Raw genomic sequence first — 25065 nt, 5'->3', positions numbered from 1 at the left:
TTGATAAATTTCCACTAAATGCAAAATAAGGTGCTGCATTTGAGAACATTGTAAACTCACTTTGTTCCATATTTTCGATAAATAATGGAGCCCCAAAGTTAAAAATCATGTGGCATTTTGACGTTCTCCTTTTACTTTTGAAAGCGAGCTACAAAACTTTTAACTTATGATAGTGCTGAAGAGAAAAATATTTCACGAGTTTGAGCTATTCTTCTACTGCTCCGAGAAAGAGATAGGAAGGCCTTTTATATGACACAATCAGGTTGTATTCTCTTTATGTTTATTTGCTGAATTTTATTTGACATCATCTTTTCATTTTGTTTGAACCTTACATAATCTCTTAATTGCTTCTGACATTGTTTTGTTTTTCTCGATCAAATTCAGGGCATAACTTATCATAACATTGGGGCTACCAGGAAAAAAATTACAGTTTACGTAGAATCCAGTTTGCTTGTAATTCAGTACTATGACTCAAAGTGCAAGGTTACGAATTGCATATCCATTTTTATGCAAAATGGTATGACATGCTTCCGCACAACAATTTATTTTTCTGATCCTCACATACATAGTTGTCATGATTTAAGATTGGCACACATTAGGTTGCATGTAGTTGAGCACTATAACTGAAAGGCAAGGTTATGGCCCTAATTACAAATCGGGTATGATTTGCCAACACATTATAAAAAAAGGAGCTAGGCCTGCTTCTGCTTGACATCAATGTTGCTTCTGTATTTGGTTATGTTATCTCATGCGACTTTCAAGTCATGAGGAGTTGTAAAAAAAAAAGATTTGCCAAAATTGCAGAAAACAATGCTGAGTGACATGTTGTAGTAGGGTGGCTACTAGGTGACTATGAAGGAAATAACTAGGAGGAAAACAACTCTAAGGGTCCGTACCAACGCACGGGCATTCAACTAGTCCCTTGTAAGGTATATATAACATTGCGCGTGGATTGTTCTGTCACAACCGTTCTGCACGCCCACGATGTTTGTAATAGCAATCCATTATAGTGTAAAATCGACATGAAATAAGCCTTGATCTCGATGCCACATGAGAGCTAGCGTAATGAATTGCCCACTTGGAACGGATAGGCTCGACGAAATCATCTTGGGGAAGGAAAAGGAACTCGCATGTACTACAGTACAACATTTCGCTCTCATTACGGGTGGCCGGGTATTGAACATTCACTGAACCTGAAAACTACCTGAAAGGAGGAACACGAGAACACTGAAACCCTCACATGCTCTCCCCTCCACGCAAAAGCTCCTCGTCAACATTCCGTTGCGGGGGGAGAGAGATAGGCGGACGGAGGAGCCACATGGCGGGCACGGCCCCGACCGAGCTGTCCCTGGGCCTACCTGATATAACCACCACCATCGCGACACTTGACCAAATCAAATCGAAATCAGTGGCCCTTCCTACCCGCGCGCGCGCGCGCGCCCAGCCGCGGCCCAATCGTAGACTAGACCAGCTCCCCACTGGTCCAGCCGATGCCGCGTCATTACTGGGCCACTAATCACTTTTTATGAGTCGAAAAAACAAAATTAAACTGTGTACTAATCTCGCGAAGGTCAGGAGAGGTGGCGCCGCCGCGAAGCAAACTCAGCGTCCAGCATGTCGTCCAAGTAAGACCAATCCCTCCGGACTGACGCTTCTGCCCCTCGTACCCTCTGCCATCTTTCGAGTCTCTACGCTTGGTAATAAATAATTGGCCGGTCTGGGGGTAGGATGGGTATTTGGGTTGGGGCCAAGTAGTAGGAGTTGGGTCCGTCCAACACAGCTCGAGAAAAGTAGCGCCGCTGGACTGGAGCCGCCCGCGCACGCCATTACAAATCCCCTCCCTCTCTGCCCGAGCGAGAGCCTGCACCAAACCCTACCCAACCACCACCTGCCTGCCAGCCCACCCGCCGCGGATCCTCGCGCCTGCCGCCGGACTCGCGCTCTCCACTTCTTCTTCTCCTCTCCTCCCGGCGCCGCGCCATGGAGGTGAGCGATTGGTCCTGCTGTTTTTTGTTTTATTTTTCGTGTGCGGCGGTGGCGGCGGCGGCGGCGGCCGTTTTCGTTGCTCCAGGGGCTGACGGGCCGTGTGCTTTCGCGGTGGGGTTGCAGGACGGGACGCGGGCGGTGAGGACGGTGCGGGTGCGGAACATCTCAGATCTGGCCGGGGAGCGCGAGGTGCGCGAGTTCTTCTCCTTCTCCGGCGAAATCGACCACGTCCACATCAGGCTGTGAGTTCTTCACTTGTTCGGTTGCTGCCGCGGCCGCCGTAGATACCTTCCTGTGTTGTTCCCCCCTTTTCTCGTCTAACGGCATTGTGTGTCTGTGGCTGCAGTGACGGGGCGCCCGCGGGGAGGACGGCCTACGTCACCTTCAAGGACGCCAAGGCCCTCGAGATCGCGCTGCTGCTATCGGTATGGCCTTCCCGTCATCGAATTGCTTCGTCTCTGCTGGAGTTGGGTTTCCCTGTTGCAATCTGGTTCTGGTGGGTTTTCAGTTGGTACAATGATTAATTATGCGCGTCGCCATTGGGAATAGTGTAGTAGTTAGGCGCCTGCTGCTGTTAATGTCTCACGCAGAGGCCTGAATACGCCTAGTTTTGTGTCGGCTGGGAAGGAAATCAGGAAGGCACTTTTGCTGTCATCGTCGTAACACATCACGCTTAGGCACAACAACTGACCTGTTTACATGGATGTACAACTTTGGAGGAACAGCAGGAAGCCTTGGGGACTGGATATTCGCCTCTAGGCGTTTTCTTTTTATGGGTGCATTCTAATTGCACTGTGTGCTTATTTCATACTAAAAACATAGAAAAAGACATGTGTTCATGCTGATTTGTTCAATTGAAAATCACATTTGAATTCGATAGTTTTTAAATTATTAAGCAGTACGTCACATTGTCACGTCATGCACTGGCAATATCATGGGAATACACGCCATATCATCTGTACTTCTTGTTAGAATATGTGAGAGGCCGTTGACCATGTTCGAGTAAAGAAAAGGAGGATTAGATATTCGAGTATTTTAATGGCTGCTTTGATTGCCACAGAAGCGGGCTGCATATTATATGCATTTGTTGTTGTATTTCTTTGACTTTTTTAAATCTATTTTGTCCTTTAAGTATCTAGAAGTTATGGAAGACACTTTTGTTGTTATCGTTGTGACACATTACACGCTTTGGGACAACTGACGTGTTTACATGGATGTACAACTTAGGTGGATAGGACTCGTTTGAAACTGGATGTTCACTCTTGTCGACCTCTTTTTTTTTCCGGGTTCATTCTATTTGCACTGTGTGCTTATATTTCATAATAGAGCACATAGAAAAGGACATCTGTTCATACTGATTTGTTCAATTGGAAATCGTTTTTGAATTTTGTTGTTCTTAAATTATTCAAGAATATGACACAGTGTCACATCATTCAGCTTCATGTACTGGAAATATCATGGAAAAACACTCCATATCATCTGTACTTCTTGTTAGAATATGTAAGAGGCCGTTGACCATGTTTGAGTAAAGAAAAATAAAATAGTTATTCGAGTATTGTAACGGCTACTTTTGTTGGCACAGAAGCGAGCTGCATACTGTATGAACTTGTTGTAATTCTTTGACTTTGTGATCTTTTTTGGCCTTTAAGTAACAAAACCGCCAGTTATTTTTTGTGTGCATATGTCCTTGCTCCAATCAAGGCACCTTCCAGGTTGACAGGGTGATAGTCCATTGAGTTTGTAGTTGTAAATGAACTCCGTGTTTTTTTTACAGTAGGTGATTTACACTTCGCTACATTCTCTAGATCCCTGTAAAACAAATAAACTTTGGATAAGCTTCACCATGTATGCTAGCGTGAAACATTTAAGCAATGAATTCTATTTTCCTTTTTCAGGGAGCAACAATCGTGGATCGAGTTGTGAACATAACCTCTGCTGAAGATTACATCTACATCCCTGTTAATGAACAGGTGCACTATTTAACTAATCTATGCTACATAAATGGCAGTACTCTGTTGATCCTTCTTTTTCATAGATTTTTTTTAAAAAAATCATGCAGCAACTTGTGGTCAATGAGGTGACAAGTACAGCTCCTACTGCAGATCTGGAACAACCTACTGAGGTGCCTTTGAATTCAAGTACATTTATGTTTGTTTCCCCTCTTTGTTATATCATGAACTTCCCATCAATCAGGGGCCAGCATACGAAAAAACTGCTTTAAAAAAACACAAAAAACGGGAACCTTGGGCTACCTGCTTATATGTTATTGTACTGGATCATCCTTGGTAGTGATTTAAAAAAATATGATCCTGTTCTGTAGGCCAATGCAAGTCCCACTAGTGGCCGAGTTTATGCAAGCAAGGCTCATGATGTGATGACAACTGTGATTGCAAGGGGGTCAGCAATTCGACAGGATGCTGTGAACAAAGCTAAATCATTCGACGAGAAACATCAATTAAGGGCTAATGCAACAGCTAGGATCAGTTCCTTTGATAGGCGCGTTGGCCTTTCAGAGAAGTTAAACACTGGGATATCAGTTGTAAATGAAAAGGTGAAAACCGTGGACCAAAGGTTACATGTTTCTGACAAGACAATGGCTGCTTTGCTGGCTGCAGAGCGCAAGCTAAATGATACAGGCTCTGCTGTGAAAACCAACAGGTCACTCTTCTTTGACACGCTTTTGCTATAGTTCAGTTCATTGATTTGTATGTGTGTTTTATATCAGCTGGTGAGCAAGTTTTTACGAGCTCAGACTTGCTTTAAATATATCTTGATGAAATCCTGGACCTTTGCAACAGAAGTACACTTCTGGAGTAACAGTTGGTGTCCTTCATGATGTGATTTACCTAAGTCTTGTAACGCTGATCCTTTATTATTATTTCTCCTACTTGTAGGTATGTATCTGCTGGGACAAGCTGGCTGAATGGGGCCTTCAGCAAAGTCGCCAAGGCTGGTCATGTTGCTGGCTCAAGAACAAGAGAAAAGTTCCAATTAGCTGTGTCAAATATATCAGCCAAAGTAAGCCAATAATAAACTTACTGGGTACATTTATGATCAGAATGATAAGCATTGCTGTTTGAAGATATGCAGGAAGCCTTAAGAGCTGCACTGCATATATTGTTTGTCCAAACTGAGATGAAACAGAACTTCATTTGCATTATGGTTAACTGCCATGCCCGGTAACATATGATATGAATATAATCCTGCTGCTGCCAGTGCACACAGGGGTTGGGAGCTAACCGGTCATCGTTCTAGACTTAGAGCATTTGCAAGCAGTTTGTTTCAATTAGGGGTTATTCTGTTCTACTTAACATTACGAAGCAAACATCATATTTTTGCCTGTAGATAATAATCTCAGTCCTTATCCCTGATTAGAAAAGAACAGTCACTTGGATGATAAATTCTCAACCAAGAGAATAAAAAAGAAACATCAAAGAAGCAAAGCAACATAGTAATGAACATCAGTTAGATATTTGCGGAATATATGCTGCAATGATTGTAGTACCTTTATGACTTTGTTCGTTCTTGGCTAGCATAAGTGGCACTGTGAAAGGTACATATATATTTTTTTAGAATAAATCTGCTTTCGCGAAAGACATTCTTAAGCTGATCAGTATGCATTCTTAAGTTCTGCCAGCTTACTGTGTCACAACATTGTTTGTTATTTATCGTGCTCTAATTCCATTTTTTCTCTCTTTTGCTGAAATAGGGACCTGCGGTCGTTGCTTAAGCTTGCTGTGTTGGTTCTGGCCTGGGGAAATTCTATTGGCAACTTTGAGTGAGCACCTTCTGCTGGTTATGTCAGCAGATGTGGCTTGTAACTGTGCATTTCACTATTGTCTTTCTTCTTCTTCTTTTGGGAGTATTTTTTCCAGGGAGTTGTCAGATTTGGTACATAGATCTAAATTTTTAGAATTTTTAGAACCGCTATTCTTTTAGTGCCCATGTTCAATTGATTATAGGTGATAGTGACAGTTTGGACCATGTTCCTCGCTCGGTGTGGTTTCATGATTGTCGTTGATGTCTCATTTTTCTGCAAAAATTGTTACTCAAATTGAGTAATTTGGCCATATGAAACTGGAATGTGCCCTCCCTTTGTCATTTGATTTCTGACTTTATGTTAGATTTTTCTCAATTCCTGGAACGTGAGATGCTATCTGATGTGATCATCAAGAGTAGTAAGTGATTAGATTTGCTTTTGAACGCTGGCTGAAACTACGGCTCCCCTGTTCTTCCTCAGTGCCCTTGGCCTTGCTTTCGTGTGACTATCAGCCTGCTGCGGTCAATTGTAATTAGGTAAACTTGTGGCGCGCCCATGCCCCCGTATTATTACTCCTAGTCAATTTGCCTTGCGTTCTGCGTGTCTCATTTCAAACTACTTGTTGGCTTGCTGTAGCACAAAGCAACGGGTATTGATATTCCATACTGACGATGCTCTTGGGCCGTGTGGTGATCAAGGTTTAAAATAGCATGCTAAATAAAATAGTGGTAGCCTCCATCAAACGCTATGAATGCTATATCGTGCTGATAGCGTGATATATTTTAAATAGCGTTTCTAAAATAATACTAAATATAACGTAAAATTAAATAATTTTAGTAGAACGAATGGATATATAGTCCAAAAATGACTGAATCATATATAACCACATATAAAATAGATCTCAAATATTTTAGAAGTCTAACATCAACATTTCACAAGACAATAACATAGAATAAATTATTTATTAAAAATTATTAGCATTAGCGATATTATCTTCTGATTTAGAAGTGGAACCAACCGATTGCAGTTCATCACCACGAAAGAGTGAAAGCAACTTGCCTGAAAAAATAGCGCGTTAACGCTATGAAGTTTTAGCGCGATATAGCATGCTATTTCACAAATAGCGCCACAACAAGCAAAATTACTAAAATTTAGCGTAAGTATGTTGTCTGTCTTCTTCTTCGAGAGCGCAAGTATGCTCTAGAGCTCCTTGCTCGTGCTGGTATGTTGAAGTGTACTCCAGTGACTACTCATATGGCTTCCTCTGAGTGTCTTTGCAGTTGTGATGGTGATGCTCTCTCGTCTGATGAAGCTACTCAGCATCACAGTATTGTTGGTGGTCTTCAGTACCTTACGGTGACACGACCTGACTTGTCCTTTGTTGTCAACAAGGTGTGTCAATACCTTCATGAGCCTCATACACCTCACTGATCTGCTGTCAAGCGTATTCTCCACTATGTGCGTCATACCATTGACTGTGGAGCTTCGCTCCTCTCCTCTACACTGCTGTCCGCATTCTGATTGGGCTGGCAGTATGGATAACAGGCGATCCACGGGTGGATATGCTATCTTTTAATTTGATCACCCGGAGTGCTCGTAAACAGTCTACTGTGTCGATATCGAGTACTGAGTCTGAGTATAAAGGTCTTGCTAATGGTACGGCAGCTGGGGTATTTGTTGCAAGAACTTGGCGTTACTCCAATCCAGCCTCCAGTGTTATTGTGTGACAACATTGATGCAACATACCTGTCATCGAACCCAATATTTCATGTAAGGATAAAGCATATTGAAGTTGAGTTTCACTTTATCTATGAACGTGTTTCTCAAAAGCAACTGCAGATCCGGTTCATCTCGTCGAAGGATCAAGTTGCTGACATTTTTACTAACACACACACACACACACACACCCCCCGGTTACCGTTGTATACATATAGGAGTGTATATATAATAAAAAGAACCCTACCTGAGGAGGCACCTGAGGACGGCACAATCGTATTGTTCGTTGTCTAATACATCTCGATCCATGTATAAAGCAGTCAAAGTTGAGTCACGGATGACGTATCCCTTTTCGGGACCTAGAGGAATACGTCCCAAACGTAGCTTAACTCGAAATCCTGAAAATTATGTTTGCAAATCTAAAAAATAGAAACTGTTTGTGGACAGGGAAAGAAGCGATCAGTTGCTGCTCTTCAGCACATACAACCGTTGTTACATGAGAGCGCCCCGGCGGAGGCAGTCATCGTTGCCACGGAAGAGGCAGACTTTGCAAAACTAGGGGCTTTCAGCTCAGATCCCGGTCTTCCCGACGGGGTGAAGAAGGCGCCATTGAGCATCAGATCGCCGTTCGATATCCACGTCCAGTTCCGCCACTCTCTCTCTGGCGCATCGCCTTTCCGTCTTGTCACCTGCAGGAACCGCAGAGATTCATGACCAGAGATTCAAAAGACATTATTACAAGAGGCTCACTGAAATAAAATCGCACCTCCTTCATCCTGTCAGCATGAAATCTGTTGCCGTGACTAAGGATGGCTGAGGATGCACTGCCACCGATGGCGTACATCTCCCAGTTCACGTAGTCATTGTTGACGATGTGGAACACTCCAAACCGGCACCTGTCGGACGGAATTAATCATAAGCACATCGATCAGTGTCCTAGTCCGAAGAGAGATTTGAGCATACGCATAATGGAACATACTAGGCGATAGATGTAAAGAAAAATGGAAGAAGATCGGATCACCTTGGCATTCTCTGCACAAGACCTGGCCCGAAACGATTGAACGCAACGGTGACCTGCATGCTCCTGTCATCGGAGAAGGCGTCGCTGTGCCCAAGGAGCATAACCTTGTTATGGTTGGTGAAGAGGCTGTTGGAGACGGTCACAGCTGTGGAGGCCACGGTGATGTCTATGAGGCCGTCGGCGCAGGCCTCGAGCGTGCAGTGGTCGATCCACACGTCCCTGGAATGGTTGATGCTGACGCCGTCGCCGTCCGACTCAGAGTGCAACGACAAGTTGTAGTATGTTCCCACCTTGGGTGTAGGACTGCAACCGCGCATGGTGATGCCGTGGATGATGACTGTTCGCACACGAACACGTCGCCGTGTACCCTCGACGCCGAGCGCGATGCGCGGCAGCACGCGTCGAGGGAGGCTCGCCGGAAGCGCGATACGCAAGACAGTCCAGCGAGCGCTTTTGTGACCCGAAACCCCGCTCGCCCGGGAGGGACCCCGTCAGGGCTTGCGGCGGCTATGGGCTGCCCTAGGTCGGCCTGACCGCCCCTAGGACCTCATGGATTCGCAGCCTCCAATCCTGAAGAACAACGAAGAACGAGAAGAAAGATACAGGGGGAGAGAGATAAAAGTAGATGAACACGAAAAAGTAGTAGATTGATTTGTTCGATTGGTGTTGTTTCAATCGGCCGTCACCCCTCATGTATATAAAGGGCGGCTGGACTTTTCGTGCAAGATGAAGGGTTGGATTCACGTCCAAAACCCTAGTTTGGGTCCAATTCGGATAGTTTAGACCGAACTTTCCAAAACTGTTCGGTTTAAAATTAGAAGTACCTTTCGGGACTACTTTGAGGCAGTAAACGATCTCAAATCAAAATGTCGTAAACAACAAAGTTGTTCGTCTCGAAAAAACGAAGAACTTTCATGTTGACCACTTTTCCATCCGAGTTGATATTGACTGCTTAAGATCGGCCGAACGTGAAACAGTTCGTCCAGTTCGCATATGCACGTTTGAACGATTTCTTTACGCTCTGGACCAGACACCGGAACCTTTCATGTCTGATAAAGTGCGTTCGTTCCAGAAGTTGCATACTATCTCGGATCGTGATGATCCAAAAATCAAAGTTGTTTGTTTCGATGAGACGCACAACTTTCATTTCTATTACTTCTTCATTTGAGGTCATCTTAAATAAATTCTAGTGAAAGCCTTCATATCTTGATCCTCGAGGTTACCTCTGACTGTTAGCATAATCGGCTATTAAGCCGGATCATGGCAAAACTTGACATGGTGGACATGATGTATTCTCAATGAGTAATAAAAATTCGCCGATTAAATCTTTCCAATTGCGCCTTATCTATTTTCATTTGTCACGGTGGGATTCTATCATTGATTAGCTATCGGCCCAAAACGAGTGTCAACACATGCCCCCCTGTTTTCTGGTAGAGCTTGCGTGCCAGAAAATAACTTGCTCCATATTTTGCTCAGGACGATGTCAACACTCCATCGGCCATTGGTTCTCAGGACGATAATTCTATATCGGCCATTTATGTTCAGGTTGGTTGCCACCTTAGTAGAACTTCTTCAAATAATCACCTTTGAGAACAACCACTTCATCTTGACGATTGATGGATGTCCCAAATACGTTCACGTACATCTCCCATAGCGACTCTTGCTTGATCTTCATCCAAGCACTTCAAAAGAATACCGTCAACTATTCGGTGATAAAGCTCATCATCCATTAATGCATACTTAAAAGCCATCTGCCGAACAGCTATGTCCGTCCTCTTGCTAGGATCCTGCAAATATTCAACAATAGGTCTTTCCAATCTTCTTGTTCACCTGCACTAGATCCTTCATTAGTGACCGAATCAATGGGATTTAATTCGGTCTTACCTATGATAGCGAGAGCAAACATCGGCCTATGAGATATATGAAAAACGCCACGATTAACATGGTAGCCAGATGCTTGTTGTGCTAACTCATTTGCATTCCAAATATCTTTCCTAGATATATGAGCAATGCTAAAGTAATCTAAGGTAGAAAATATATCTAGAGATTTATCAAGGTACATATTAATTGATTTGTCGAAACATTGGCAAACCTTGGATTTTTGTTATACTACTACCAATGAATCACTAGAAGCCTCAATATGTGTATCACCTTGTCTCATGTTTTAATAGGACTAGGGACGATGTTAACACGCCACATCGTCCATGATTAGATAATTCCCTCAGGGCGATAGGATAAGTATCGGCCATGTGTTGTTTGCCTCAAAGGCCTGTATAATTCATCCACCAAAGTATGTATAGCCGAAATAAACCAAATAAAACAACTCTGATTATGAACTCTAAACATTTCTGCCTCTCAGATTAGCAACAAAATTGCAACTAACCAAACGAATAACGTTTTGGTAATACCCTTTGATGATGTAAAGAATTATAATGCATCCACGGATTAAAAGACCATGGAGGGTAACTGATCATACATGAGGATATGCTACATGGCATATGCATAAATGGCATGGCTGAATAATATGTATGATGTGCTGACCGAAACCTCTTAGTATATGATAGAAAATTCTTTCTTGATCGTTTGCTAGGCTCGGTCTTTTCTTCCTTCATCCTTATTGCTATTCTTGCAATAGGAACTTACACACCCTCCTTACTTTGAGGTCCTTCCTTAGGGACCCATGCCATGTTCTTTGTCTTCAGCTTTGTGGCACTAAGCCGTTTCAGCTTTCTCTCTTGCCAGCTTGTTAAGCCGAGTGGGCATCCCGGCTGTGATTTAGTTTTGCACATTAGCGTTTCTTCCTTAGCCTCTGGCACTTTCCACTTTACTTGTTCAGATTTGGCACTTCGAGCTCCAGCATTTACTTGCTTCATCTCTTCGTCGTTAGTAGCCAAGATCAAATTGACCGGCTCTTTATTATTTAAGATCGAATCTGAAACATCACGCTTACGGTTATCCTTTTTCACTTGGTAAACTTGCTTGACCACCTCCTTCTTCTTCCTTGAGCTTCTAACCGATTCCTTTTTATTGAAACGGTCTTTGACATGTGATTGTTGATCAAATGATGATCTTCTTGGAGCTGCATAATTTGGGTTAGATGATATATAGTAAGACGCATAATGTGCCCTTGGGCCATACCTATCCCATGATGGATATGGATAACCATCAGCATAAGGAGGTGTCCATGACATTGGCATTGGTGGCCCATAAGGAGGATACGAAGTTGTTGCATTGAACTTCTTCCTTTGCCAATCCCGGTCTTTAGACTTTCGCCTTGGGGGTGATCTTGATGACTTTGCACTACTTGGTCGATAAGCACTTTTTGCTTCACTCTCCTTCTTGTATTTCTCCAATAACTCTGCGAAAGTGACTTTAGTTTTCTTACCCTTGTGCTTATCATGGCCTTTGTCATGTTTCGTTTTGCATCCATTGATCTTTGAATTTTGTTGTTGCCCCCCAGTGCTTGATGTCCTTGGTGTAGCTTCAATGGAACACCCAGCTCCAAGAATGTCTTTAATATGCCCTTGAATAATTTCTTTACTTGAGAGTGTGATCCCATTATCTTTAGTGTGTACCTTCTCATCATCATATGAATCGGCTAGAGGTAACCGATGTAATAACTTTTTTCCATCAAGACCAATCGAAATAGATTGGCCATCTGTTTCTGTTTCAACAAATTTCAATCGTCCTTTATCTACAGCCGATTGTACTATTTTATGAAACATGGTGCAATTATAAGTACTATGCTCAAACGAATCATGCAACTTGCAATAGATTCGTCCTTGTGCTAATGGCTCAACATTGTGATCAAGGATTCTAATATAATCAGTCTTCAGCAATACATCAAAGATATGATCACACATGCTCAAACTAAAAGTACACCTTTCATCTTCCAGCCGTTCTTGCTGTGAAAACGGCTTTGAAATTAAGCAACCGAATGGATCAGATTTTACATCACCCCATTCAGCTCTGTGTTGATTTTTACACTCTTTTTCCGATGAGTTTGAATAAGTTGTTGTACTATCATCGGCTTTCTCCAAAGATAATAACCTTGGCTTTAAGTTTCTGAAACCAAAATAGTTGTAACACATATGTCTCACTTGAGACCAAATGTAAGCCAAGTATGAAGTAAGCAAAGCTAACCATATAGATATAAAATTCAAATGAAAAAATATGGAAAGCCTTGGTTGTGATAATTTGTCAATATCGGTCTCTCTAAATGGCACAACATGTTGACCGATATGTCTAGTAACCATTTTACTGCTAACAAATAATTTACAGTTCACGATTGGTCTTTTGATGTTTCTTCTAAAACTATTGCTAATAGATGCATGAACAATATATTTTTGACCAAATCTGAAAATAAGTAAATTATTTGCTAGAGATACCTCTTTGAAGACGTTAGTAGAACAAGATGGTTGTATGTGATGAACAATAACTTGCCCTACCTCTGGATGATTTTCTAACGCCTTGTCTTCATGTTTCCCTGAATCATGTGCTCCTTTACTTTGATGCTCTTTCTCAACCGAACATTGTTCGGCTATATTTTCTTGTCGTTCATGCTCATTAACTTCTTTGGCATGCAATTCATAGGGCAACATGTAAGCTCCTGTGCATCCATAAAAATCAAGCATGGTTGCACCATGATCTTTTTCACTGAAGCTGGCAGCTGTTGATTCAGTAGATTCAGCACATGTACTTTTTGATTCGGCTTCTATAACCGAATTAACAATACTAGCTGAGTCATTCTTATTTTCTTCATGGATCTTATTACTATGCAAAGCTTCTTCTTCTTGCTTCGATATTTCAGAGGGTTCAACTTGATTGCTGCATGGAGGAGAGGATTTGGTTTCTTCAACCAGGGTAACATTATCCTGAGGATTCTTCTTGATCATTGCATGAAAAAATTGTAGATCTTCCTCTTCAAGTTTTTTCTTGTACGCTTTATGCTCCTCCTTGAGCTTAATTTCAAGCAACTCAAATTCCTCCTTGCGCTTATTTTTTAGTACTTCATAGCATTGGCATTGTTCCTCTGAATCATCAAACGTAATGACCTTATCGGCGTTAACCTCAGCTTGACATTGTTGCGCTTTGATACTTGTTTTCTCTTTCGGCAATGAAGTGTTGCCGAATCTTTGTAGTTGTGAAGGACAAAACCTGACATTGCATGCTTGACGCTGTTCCTCACGCTTCTTCTTGTATGATTCATAAGCATGAATTGCTGCAAGATCACATGGATTTTCTTCTAGTTTCCGGTGAAGAGCATTAAGCTTCTTGAACTCAGCTGCAAGTTTTTCCCTGCAATCATTATTACCATACGCTGCAACACTAAATGAAGGCACATGAGCTTCTATTGAATTTCCACTTATTCGGCTATAACCATTGTGGAGGTGTGGAGCCGAATTATGGATATCTCCAGTTGCATATGGTGCTGAAAAGTCAGTAACATAAGGTGCAGCATATGATGGTTCAGGGTAATTGGCCAAATAGCTAGTAGTAGCATGTCCAATTTCCCTATCCATCGGCATGTATGCAGGTAAAACAATATATTCTGAACTATCTACCGATGAATAAAACAATGAAACACTATCTTGCAAGTTACTGAAATTTTTAACATTGGATGTTTCATATTGATTAACTGAAGTCATCATGTTGTTCATCGGCATATGAACTTCTGGGGATGCCGATGCATGAGAACTCGAATTTACATGTTGCAAGTTGCTAAGAGTATGGATATTATTTCGCATCGGCTTTTGCACATAGTAAGATCTATGGTTAGCCGATACAGTATATATATCAGAGGATCTAGCAACATCAATATAAGAGTTGTCTGCATCTACATAAAGAGATTGGGGATTCATGATACCGTTGTAGATTGCAGCCTCTTGATGACGCTCTTTTCGTAGCAAGAACGGGCTGGAGACCGTTCGAAGCTTCGTCCCCAGCGGAGTCGCCAAAAAGTGTGTTCGCACACGAACACGTCGCCGTGTACCCTCGACGCCGAGCACGATGCGCGGCAGCACGCGCCGAGGGAGGCTCGCCGGAAGCGCGATACGCAAGACAGTCCAGCGAGCGCTTTTGTGACCCGAAACCCCGCTCGCCCGGGAGGGACCCCGTCAGGGCTTGCGGCGGCTATGGGCTGCCCTAGGTCGGCCTGACCGCCCCTAGGACCTCGTGGATTCGCAGCCTCCAATCCTGAAGAACAACGAAGAACGAGAAGAAAGATACAGAGGGAGAGAGATAAAAGTAGATGAACACGAAAAAGTAGTAGATTGATTTGTTCGATTGGTGTTGTTTCAATCGGCCGTCACCCCTCATGTATATAAAGGGCGGCTGGACTTTCCGTGCAAGATGAAGGGTTGGATTCACGTCCAAAACCCTAGTTTGGGTCCAATTCGGATAGTTTAGACCGAACTTTCCAAAACTGTTCGGTTTAAAATTAGAAGTACCTTTCGGGGCTACTTTGAGGCAGTAAACGACCTCAAATCAAAATGTCGTAAACAACAAAGTTGTTCGTCTCGAAAAAAACGAAGAACTTTCATGTTGACCACTTTTCCATCCGAGTTGATATTGACTGCTTAAGATCGGCCGAACGTGAAACAGTTCGTCCAGTTCGCAGATGCACGTTTGAACGATTTCTTTACGCTCTGGACCAGACACCGGAACCTTTCATGTCTGATAAAGTGCGTTCGTTCCAGAAGTTGCATACTATCTCGTATCGCGATGATCCAAAAATCAAAGTTGTTTGTTTCGATGAGACGCACAACTTTCATTTCTATCACTTCTTCATTTGAGGTCATCTTAAATAAATTCTAGTGAAAGCCTTCATATCTTGATCCTCGAGGTTACCTCTGACTGTTAGCATAATCGGCTATTAAGCCGGATCATGGCAAAACTTGACATGGTGGACATGATGTATTCTCAATGAGCAATAAAAACTCGCCGATTAAATCTTTCCAATTGCGCCTTATCTATTTTCATTTGTCACGGTGGGATTCTATCCTTGATTAGCTATCGGCCCAAAACGAGTATCAACAATGACGTTGCTGACGTTGTTCACCGCGAAGCACGCGCCGCCCTCGCCGACCACGACGCGGGCGCCGCGGCCGTCCACGGTCTTGTACGAGCTCACGACGAGCTCCACCTTTGGGCGGATCGTCATGTCCCAGCCGAATACGATCCACAGGGGCTCGTCCTGGGCGAGGCCGTAACGGAGCGTGCCCGGAGATGGCCACAATGGATTGTCGTCGCCGGGGTCCGTCACGACATATAGCCTGCCGTTCTTGCCACCGATGGCGTTGCGGCCGAACCCGACGGCGCAGTCGGCGAGGCGCTGCCGGTTGTCAGACCAGCTGGGGTCGCACCGCCAGCAGTCGTCCACCGGGTTGCCGGTGGCGCAGCTCCCAGCTAGCATGTGCCGGCGTAGTGGTATGTTGCCATTGGAGTTCTCATTGATCGGCAACGGCCAAGTGTAGGTAATTGGTAAAATGGAGGCGAACACTAAGAAGAGGGGAATGGACATTGGTCCTTCAGTTGGCGATATCTTGGCAGCGGCTGCGTGCAGACCCTGCAGACCGAGTATATGTAGGTTCTATAGAGAGTATGTGGGAACATATAATGGATATCTTCATTGTAGGAACCATTTCCCGCTGCATGCTTGACAAAATACTCATCGACTAAACCTACTGATCATAGAATACGTGCTAGTCACCAATTGCCATGGCTGTCAATAATACTGCTAATTAGACTACGCGTGCTGTGTGTTTGCTAGTTAGCTCTGCTACTCGTCTACTTGCAGTTAGCTTTGCTAGTTCTCGTAAACAGTACGTGCTTATCGTGATTGTTATGTTTTTCAACAATATCGAGACATATCCTACTGATACAATACGTACTTACGTGCTTATCACGATTCTTAGACTATTAATCGGTTCAATATTTTCAGTTCGCACGGTTGTTGTAGATTGATATGGCGGTTGTAACCTAACATGCGTATCTTTTTTTTTTGCGGGTAATTAACATGCGTATCTCATGGACTGTATTATAAAGACCAATGACCCGCCGGCCATATGAGCAGTGCTATTCCACTCAAATAGTCAAACTCAACCCTAATTTGTTGTTATCTGTTGGGTGGATTCCCCTTGTGCAACCCAGGGTGGTTCTGCTATCTGGTTTTCAGTTGTTATATGACGAATGGTTTCCGTGAGCCGCTAGTGCGCATAGCCTAGTTAGGTATCTGCAGCTGTACGGCATATGCAGGTGCAGCCTAATTCTAGCCCGGCAAAGGAAATTAGGAAGACACCTTCTGTTGTCATCGTTGTGACACATTGCACTTAGGGACAACAACTTAGCATGGATGCACTAGTTAGGGGGAATACGGATCTTTCAGAACTCGATGTTCACTCTAGTCGTTTTCTTTTTGTGGGTTGCATTATGTTTGCACTCTGAGCTTTTTTTCATAGTAGAATACATGAAAACTTAGAAAATGACATGTGTTCGTGCTGGTTTGATCAGTTGGAAATCACATTTGAATTTTATTGTTTTTTAAATTATTCGACAGTATGGGACATTGTCACGTCATGCACTGGCAGGCCAATATCATGGAAGACGCTCCATATCATCTGTACTTCTCGTTAGAATATGTAAGAGGCCGTTGACCATGTTTGAGTAAAGAAAAGGAAAAATTAGATATCCGAGTATTTTAATGGCTGCTTTGATTGGGACTGAAGTGGGCTGCGTACTACTATATGAATTTGTTGTTGTAATTCTTTCACTTTTTTAGATCTATTTTGTCCTTTAAGTATCTACAAGTTATGGAAGACAGGGACAACTGAGGTGTTTACATGGATGTATGTACAACTTAGGTGAATAGGACTCATTGGAAACTGGATGTTCACTCTAGCCGACCTCTTTTTCTGGGCTCATTCTGTTTGCACTGTGTGCTTATATTTCATAATAGAACACATGAAAACATAACAAAACATAGAAAATGACATGTGTTCATGCTGATTTGTCCAATTGAAAATCACATTTGAATTTGTCTGTTTTTAAATTCTCCAACAAAAATGTGATGAATTGTCACGCCATTCAGCTTCATGTACTGGCAGTATCATGGAAAGACACTGCATAGCATCTCTACTCCTTGTTAGAATATGTAAGAGGCCGTTGACCATGTTTGAGTAAAGAAAAGGAGATTGGATACTCGAGTATTTTAATGGCTGCTTTGATTGGCGCAGAAGCGAGCTGCATACGATATGAATTTGTTGTTGTAATTCTTTGACTTTGTGATCTTTTTGGGCCTTCAAGTAACAAGACTGCCAGTTATTTCTTTATTTGCATATGTCCTTGCCCCAATCGAGGGGCCTCCCAGGTTGACAGGGTGATGGTCCAGTTAATTCGTAGTTGTAAATTAGCTCTGTTTTTTTTTTACACTAGATGATTTACACTTGGTTACATTCTCTAGATCTCTGTAAAACAAATAAACTTTTGATAAGCTTCACCATGTAGCCTAGCGTGAAACATTTACAGGGGCATATAGTATGGAGTAGGGGCATCTGGTGTACTAATGCACTAAGGTTGTCCATGACTGTTTGATTTTCTACAATCGAGCCAGATTCAAGTGTTCAACTGTTTGTTCACTTACCACCTGGATTTTACTAAAATCAACCCGCAGTACACTCCCACTTTCCCATTATTTTGAACCGAGAGTTCGATTCAGGAGAGGTTTTCACCATCTTCTTTGTCTTGACGAGACCTTTGAAACAAGATCAATGTTGAACACATTTTGGGAAATTTGAATTTTTCATGTTTTGAAACTTGAATGAAACTTATGTGAAATCTGTGTAAACACATGCCTAATAAGAATAATGAATATAATCAATGTGAAACTTGTACAAAATACACGATAAGAAGAAAGAAACCTATGTGAAATTTGTGTACACACTAATCCAAATTTGGGAAATGCTAAAAGTTTTTGCAAAAGATCATTTGGAACATACATAATTTCTCCCTAAAAATTTAATGAAACCAACAAAATATGCCAAAAATAAATGTATCTAGACATGTTTTAGTATGTAGATATATTTTGGGAGTAGTTAATTTTGTAGAGAGCTTGTTTGAACCATCATGTATTTTTCAAACAAGCTTTTTTCATAACATAATCTGTTTTCATGATAATATTTTTAGCAAATGTGTTCAACGATAACGGAAACGTTTGTGAAACCCCTAACAGACCATCGTTCTTTTGCTGAAATAGCATAGCAGCAGGGGTATATTACAAAAGTAACGTGAGCTGTCCTTTGGGCCACTGATTTCTTGATCATGTGGTTGTGGATGCTTAGTGCAGTAGTGCACCTGATGGTCCTAGTGCATTCTATATGCCCCCAACATTTACATCCCTCTGCTGAAGATTTAAGCAATGAATTCTATGTTCCTTTTTCAGGGAGCAACAATTGTGGATCGAGTTGTAAACATAACCTCCGCTGAAGATTACATCTACATCCCTGTTAATGAACAGGTGCACTATTTAACTAAGCTATGCTACATAAATGGCAGTACTCTGTTGATCCTTCTTTTTCATAGAGTTTTTTTTTAAAAAAAATCATGCAGCAACTTGTGATCAATGAGGTGACAAGTACTGCTCCTACTGCAGATCTGGAACAACCTACTGAGGTGCCTTTCAATTCCAGTACATTTATGTTTCTTTCCCTTCTTTGTTATATCATGAACTTCTCATCAGTCAGGGGCCGGAATACAAAAGATCTTCAAAAAAAAGACACAAAAAATGGGAACCTTGGGCTACCTGCTTATATGTTATTGTCGTGGATCATCCTTGGTAGCGATTTTAAAAATATGATCCTGTCATGTAGGCCAATGCAAGTCCCACGAGCGGCCGAGTTTATGCAAGCAAGGCTCATGATGTGATGACAACTGTGATTGCAAGGGGGTCAGCAATTCGACAAGATGCTGTGAACAAAGCTAAATCATTCGACGAGAAACATCAATTAAGGACTAATGCAACAGCTAGGATCAGTTCCTTTGATAGGCGCGTTGGTCTTTCAGAGAAGTTAAACACTGGGATATCAGTTGTAAATGAAAAGGTGAAAACTGTGGACCAAAGGTTACATGTTTCTGACAAGACAATGGCTGCTTTGCTGGCTGCAGAGCGCAAGCTAAATGATACAGGCTCTGCTGTGAAAACCAACAGGTCTCTCTTCTTTGACACGCTTTTGCTATAGTTCAGTTCATTGATTTGTATATGTGTTTTATATTAGCTGGTGAGCAAGTTTTTGCGAGCTCAGACTTGCTTTAAATATATCTTGATGAAATCTTGGACCTTTGTAACACAAGTACACCTTTGAAATCTGGCGTCCTTTATAATGTGATTTACCTAAGTCTTGCATCGCTGATCCTTCACTATCATTTCTCCTACTTGTAGGTATGTCTCTGCTGGGACAAGCTGGCTGAATGGTGCTTTCAGCAAAGTCGCCAAGGCTGGTCATGTTGCTGGCTCAAGAACAAGAGAAAAGTTCCAATTAGCTGTGTCAAATATATCAGCCAAAGTAAGCCAATAATAAACTTACTGGGTACATTTATGACTAGAACGATAAGCATTGTTGTTTGAAGATATGTAGGAAGGCTTAAGAGCTGCACTACATATTTTTTGTCCAAACTGCCATGAAGCAGAACTTCATTTGCATTATGGTTAAGTGCCATGCCCGGTAACATATGATATGAATATAATCCTGCTGCTGCCAGTGCACACAGGGATTGGGAGCTAACCGGTCATCGTTGTAGACTTAGAGCATTGTGCAGTTTGTTTCCATTAAGGGTTATTCTGTTCTCCTTTACATTACCAAGCAAACATCATATTTTTGCCTGTAGATAGTTGACTCAGTCCTTATCCCTGATTAGAAAAGAACGATCACTTTGGTTAAATTCTCAACCAAGAGAACAACAATGAAATGCCGAAGAAGCAAAGCAACATAGTAATGAACATATATGTTATGAGATATTTGCGGAACATGATGCTGCAATGATGGTAGGACCTTTACGACTTTGTTCACTCTTGGCTAGCATAAGTGGCACTGTGAAAGGCACATGTATTTTTTATAAAATAAATTTGCTTTTGTGGAAGACATTTTTAAGCTGATCAGTATGCATTCTTAAGTTTTGCCAGCTTACTACTATGTCACAACATTGTTTGTTATTTCTCATGCTCCAATTCCATTTTTCCTGTTTTGCTGAAATAGGGACCTGCGGTTGTTGCTTAAGCTTGCTGTGTTGGTTCTGGCCTGGGGAAATTCTATTGGCAACCCTGAGTGAGCACCTTCCGTTGGTTGTGTCGGCAGCTGTGGCTTGTAACTGTGCATTTCACTATTGTCTTTTTTGTTCTTCTTTTGGGAGTATTTTTTCCAGGGAGTTGTCAGATTTGGTACATAGATCTAAATTTTTAGAATTTTTTAGAACCGTTATTCTTTTAGTGCCCATGTTCAATTGATTATAGGTGATAGTGACAGTTTGGACCATGTTCCCGCTCGCTGTGGGTTCATGATTGTCATTGATGTCTCATGTTTCTGCGGAAACTGTTACTCAAATTGAGTAATTTGGCCATATTCCCCCCGTTGTCATTTGATTTCTGAATTTATGTGAGTTTTTTTTTTGTAAATTCTGTAACGTGAGATGCTATCAGATGTGATCATCGGGAGTAGCAAGTTAGATTAGATTTGCTTTTGAACGCTGGCTGAAACTACGGCTCCCCTGTTCTTCCTCACCTTGCTTTTGTGGGACTAACGGCCTGTTGCGGTCAACTATGTATTTCACTATTACTAGTTGAATGCTCGTGCTTCGCTACGGAGTAAACGGCAGTTAGTATCTTTCATATGTATCTAAGGGCAGTGCTAGGTACCTCTCGTCCTATAGTATACTTGTTACTTGAAGCTGTAGTGTATATATTCCATGCAAACTACGTATTGGTGTTCTAGAAAGGCTCTAACTTGAAACATGAGGCAGGGAAAAGTAGAGAAGCGAAACAATAAGTAGAAAATAAGCTCAGTGTAATCTCTATCATTTTGAACAGATAAAAATGAGAGTCCATAGTCTATTATTCCCAAATGTTCTGTGGGTTCATTTAATAATGAGAAAAGTGTAATCATATTTAAATTGGGTACACAACCTTTTTAGAACTCCCCAAAACATCAAAGCATGAACATATACGATGGATCAACAGAAAAATTCCATGTACAACAATTATAAACCTCCTAAAGTGCTCTTAATTTTTTTTTATCATATCACATGTTATGTATATAAATATGAAAAATAAATTTGTACTTTGCACAATACAATTCCGTATGCATACAGCATAAGGATCCAAATAACTTAGATGTACTCACTTGACACAATTAGTATATTCTCGCACAACAACATAAATGTTGTTTTTGACTTCATTTGAATTGTACTTGAGCACCTTCCTCTGGTCATAACCATCTTACATGAGCATTGTATGTCACCATAAATATTTTACCTAAAATATGTAAGAATATGCAACTGGTACGCTCTAACGAAATAAAGATTTATGCAACATTCAATACTTACCATTTAAACCATTGTACAGTTTTGCAAATGGTGAACTTCTTTGTGAGAATTCTGGTTTTACTGCATGGAAACATATCAAGCTGCTCTATCTTCAAGAATCTTAATCTGGGCATGCACCAAAGTCAAAACCATGAGCTTGAGATATATAATTCAAATGCATCTTTTATTCACCTCCAAATCATATTAGCGTCAAACATGTCGATACACAAGAAAATACACATGGCAGATGAACAGCTAAGGTACTGGCCATCTTTCTTCATATATTATTTCTTGATACATATTCAAATTATATCGGTGCGAGTAATGCTAAGATAAACATTTGTTCAACTACAACATTTAACCATAAATAATTAGCAATACAACGTCTTACCATAAATACAACTACAAGGACAAACATTTGTTCAATTACATGGTTTATCATGGTTGGAGATTTTAGGAGTCCGTCCAAGCTAGTCAATCCAATGGTGGAAAACATAGGAGTACTGAAAAGTATTGGCAATATTCATATATTTTTCATTACTATAAGGGTAGTTAGGTAATTTCGATTTCACATGCCCATGTGTCACTCTCTCCCTCGTCTCTCTATAAATTCACTGGGGCATTTTATAATTTGCCACACTTTTCTTTACACCTTTATTATTTGCCACACGACCACCACTTATCATATCACTGACATGTGGTGGTCACGTGGCAAATAATAGTGAATCAGAGAAAAGTGAGCCAAATTATAAAATTTCCACACTTCAACAACCCATCAGCGTTGCCATGGAGGCAACCGCCGCCCTGTCCCCTCCCACTTTGTCGCCCTCTTCTCCCTTCCGCCGCCATCCTCTCCTCGTAGACCTCATGCCTTCGCTTCGCCGCCCATCCACGCTTGTTCACCACCCAGATCCCCTTGCCCCTGCAAAAATTCCCATTTGTAGTCGTCGCTGACGCTCCGGCGTAGTCCATCCCTCCCTGCGAAGGGAAACTTGGCTAGGATCGAGCAAAGTACGCTGGTGGGCACCTTCTCGACCGGCGCCGGCGTAGTCCAATCTCTCAATCCTGTCCTGGCGACGGGAGAGGGCATGGAGGGGTATCTGGTTGGGTTCGAGCGTCGTCTGCGGTTTGGCAGCATTTGGTTTCATATTTCAAAATGGTCACCCCGTGCCATCAAAACTTAGTGGAAGTATCCATTTCTGGCAATTACTCTGCAAAAAGATAACTGAACATTATTTCACAATGGTATGAATATTGTAGCGTACTGCTTACACCCAGTATTGTATTAACTTGGTCACACCAATCCCATATTTACAATTTGTGATTTTTTTTTTCAAATTTCTTACTGCCCCTAGAAAAAGAACTATGGAGAGATCTAGCTCTTAGGCGGTATCAGGAAATTCTAATGTAATTGAGTATTTTATATCTATATCCTTTAGTTGTAACTAATCAAGTAGCACACAATATGGTACATCACTAACTTCAATTTTCATAGGGTACTCTGCAAAGATCTCCTACATGGTAGAGGGATCTTACATTGTCAAAAGTAATAGACTGTACATTCTTAGTTAAAAACATGGAAACCTTAGTGGTCATGATTCAAATTGACTGTTTGTCACTATCATTTGCAAAGTACAGAGAACATGTAAAGAACAAGCTTCATTGATTTGAACATATTTTATTAATTTATTCTAGGGTGATTAATCTCTACTGAACAACAAGAACAATTAATAGAAAATTCAGTTTTCCACATGAAGTTTGAAGGCATGAATAATTTTCTTTTCTAAGTTTTTTTGCAAAAGTAACTGCAGTATTTTGTAAATTTGGACGGCCAGAACTACACCGGAGACAAGGACGGTCTTGGAAAGTGTGAGCAGGTAAAACTATGTCTTTTTTGCTTACCAGTATATTACCCTTCTCTTTCATCTAAGTCTACCCAATTAGTCTTAATTAGAGCTTCCTTTTCTGTTATCTATTTTTTTTGTCATATTTGATCTCAACTGCAGTTGTAATCGACACATTAGATGAAGAAACACCAAGATGCAATTAGTTGACAGAAGCTGCAAAGAACAAGGCTACATACACAAGTGCAGGAAGGAGGCAACTTTTTGATGTATTTCAAGGCTGCATATGGATGCGTCTTTGCATTATTATTCAAAATTCTGAGATCAACTCATTTGTTGAAATTGCTAAAAGCTCTTTATTTGTTTTACTTTTTTGTTATAGTTATTTTTATATAAATTCTAAGGTCAACTCATTGGTTGAAATTGCTGAACGCTCTTTATTTGTGGCCGAGTTAGGTGTTGTGTCACGCGGAGTGACACAGGGTTTGAACCGATCAGTGAGGCAGCACTATGTCGTCTTGTTAGTAAAGAAGTTTCGCATCAAAGTTCAGAAAAAAATACAGCAGGAAAGGACATTCACCTGCGGCATGTCTCCTATGGAGCTGGAACGAGTTCATGACCGACGCCAATGGCTTGCTTGCCGACGGGCAGAGACAACAGAGACAGTGCGCTAGCCTTTAGTATGCGACATGCTGGCTCGCACGTCTGCAGCCCGGCAGTATCCACGTCTGTGTTCGTCGCTTCGAAGTCCGGTCTGGGCGCGCCAGCCGTCGACGCCCATACTGCTGCCCCAGCCCTGTCTCGTGATGTTGCTGCCCAGATACAGAGCAATGGCCCCCGTTAGTCTTGGTCCTAGTCGGACGATGACGGGTTGGTCCCCAAGCTCGGCGACGAGACCCCAATCCAAGGAGAGGCCGCAACGCACAGCTCGGCGACAATGTGAAATTTGGGATGGTGTGATCCATATTGGATGGCCGCAGCGCACAGGTCGGCGCGATGCAACCTGGAGTTTGTTTCGGTGGTTGAGAATAATGGGGATTTGATTTGAAATAAAGACATGGGGGGTATTAGTGTCTACCCTGAAAATGTGACACCAGGCATTCACCAGTTTGCTCTTAATAGTAGAGATTAGTTAAGGATGCGTCTAGCGAGCAATCATTGGCTCGTTC

At 41.9% G+C, this 25065-nt stretch overlaps 2 protein-coding genes across 3 annotated transcripts; one reads left to right on the top strand and one right to left on the bottom strand.

The window, feature by feature from the left end:
* Positions 1–1777: 1777 nt before the first annotated feature.
* On the top strand, positions 1778–21094 carry LOC127292849 (binding partner of ACD11 1). 2 transcript variants are annotated; one of them, XM_051322357.2, is made up of 8 exons: positions 1778–1986; positions 2110–2228; positions 2333–2411; positions 18922–18996; positions 19089–19151; positions 19349–19686; positions 19918–20041; positions 20732–21094. In XM_051322357.2, exons 1-8 carry the CDS (start codon positions 1981–1983, stop codon positions 20750–20752), a joined length of 825 nt encoding a protein of 274 aa, XP_051178317.1. In that variant the 5' UTR covers positions 1778–1980; the 3' UTR covers positions 20753–21094. The 2 variants fall into 2 exon arrangements, with proteins under 2 accessions (XP_051178317.1, XP_051178315.1); XM_051322355.2 differs by lacking the exons at positions 18922–18996; positions 19089–19151; positions 19349–19686; positions 19918–20041; positions 20732–21094 and adding exons at positions 3882–3956; positions 4046–4108; positions 4307–4644; positions 4881–5004; positions 5696–6087.
* On the bottom strand, positions 7936–16005 carry LOC127295449 (pectate lyase-like). The gene is made up of 4 exons (XM_051325405.2): positions 15510–16005; positions 8484–8820; positions 8229–8358; positions 7936–8151 (listed from the first exon to the last, which is right to left on the bottom strand). The coding sequence occupies exons 1-4, from the start codon at positions 16003–16005 to the stop codon at positions 7936–7938; spliced, it is 1179 nt and encodes a 392-aa protein (XP_051181365.1).
* Positions 21095–25065: the final 3971 nt, after the last annotated feature.

Source organism: Lolium perenne, chromosome 4 (assembly GCF_019359855.2).
Source record: "Lolium perenne isolate Kyuss_39 chromosome 4, Kyuss_2.0, whole genome shotgun sequence".
NCBI lineage: Eukaryota > Viridiplantae > Streptophyta > Magnoliopsida > Poales > Poaceae > Lolium > Lolium perenne.
Note: the sequence above shows the minus strand (reverse complement) of the source record. Positions and strands in the feature narration are given on the sequence as shown.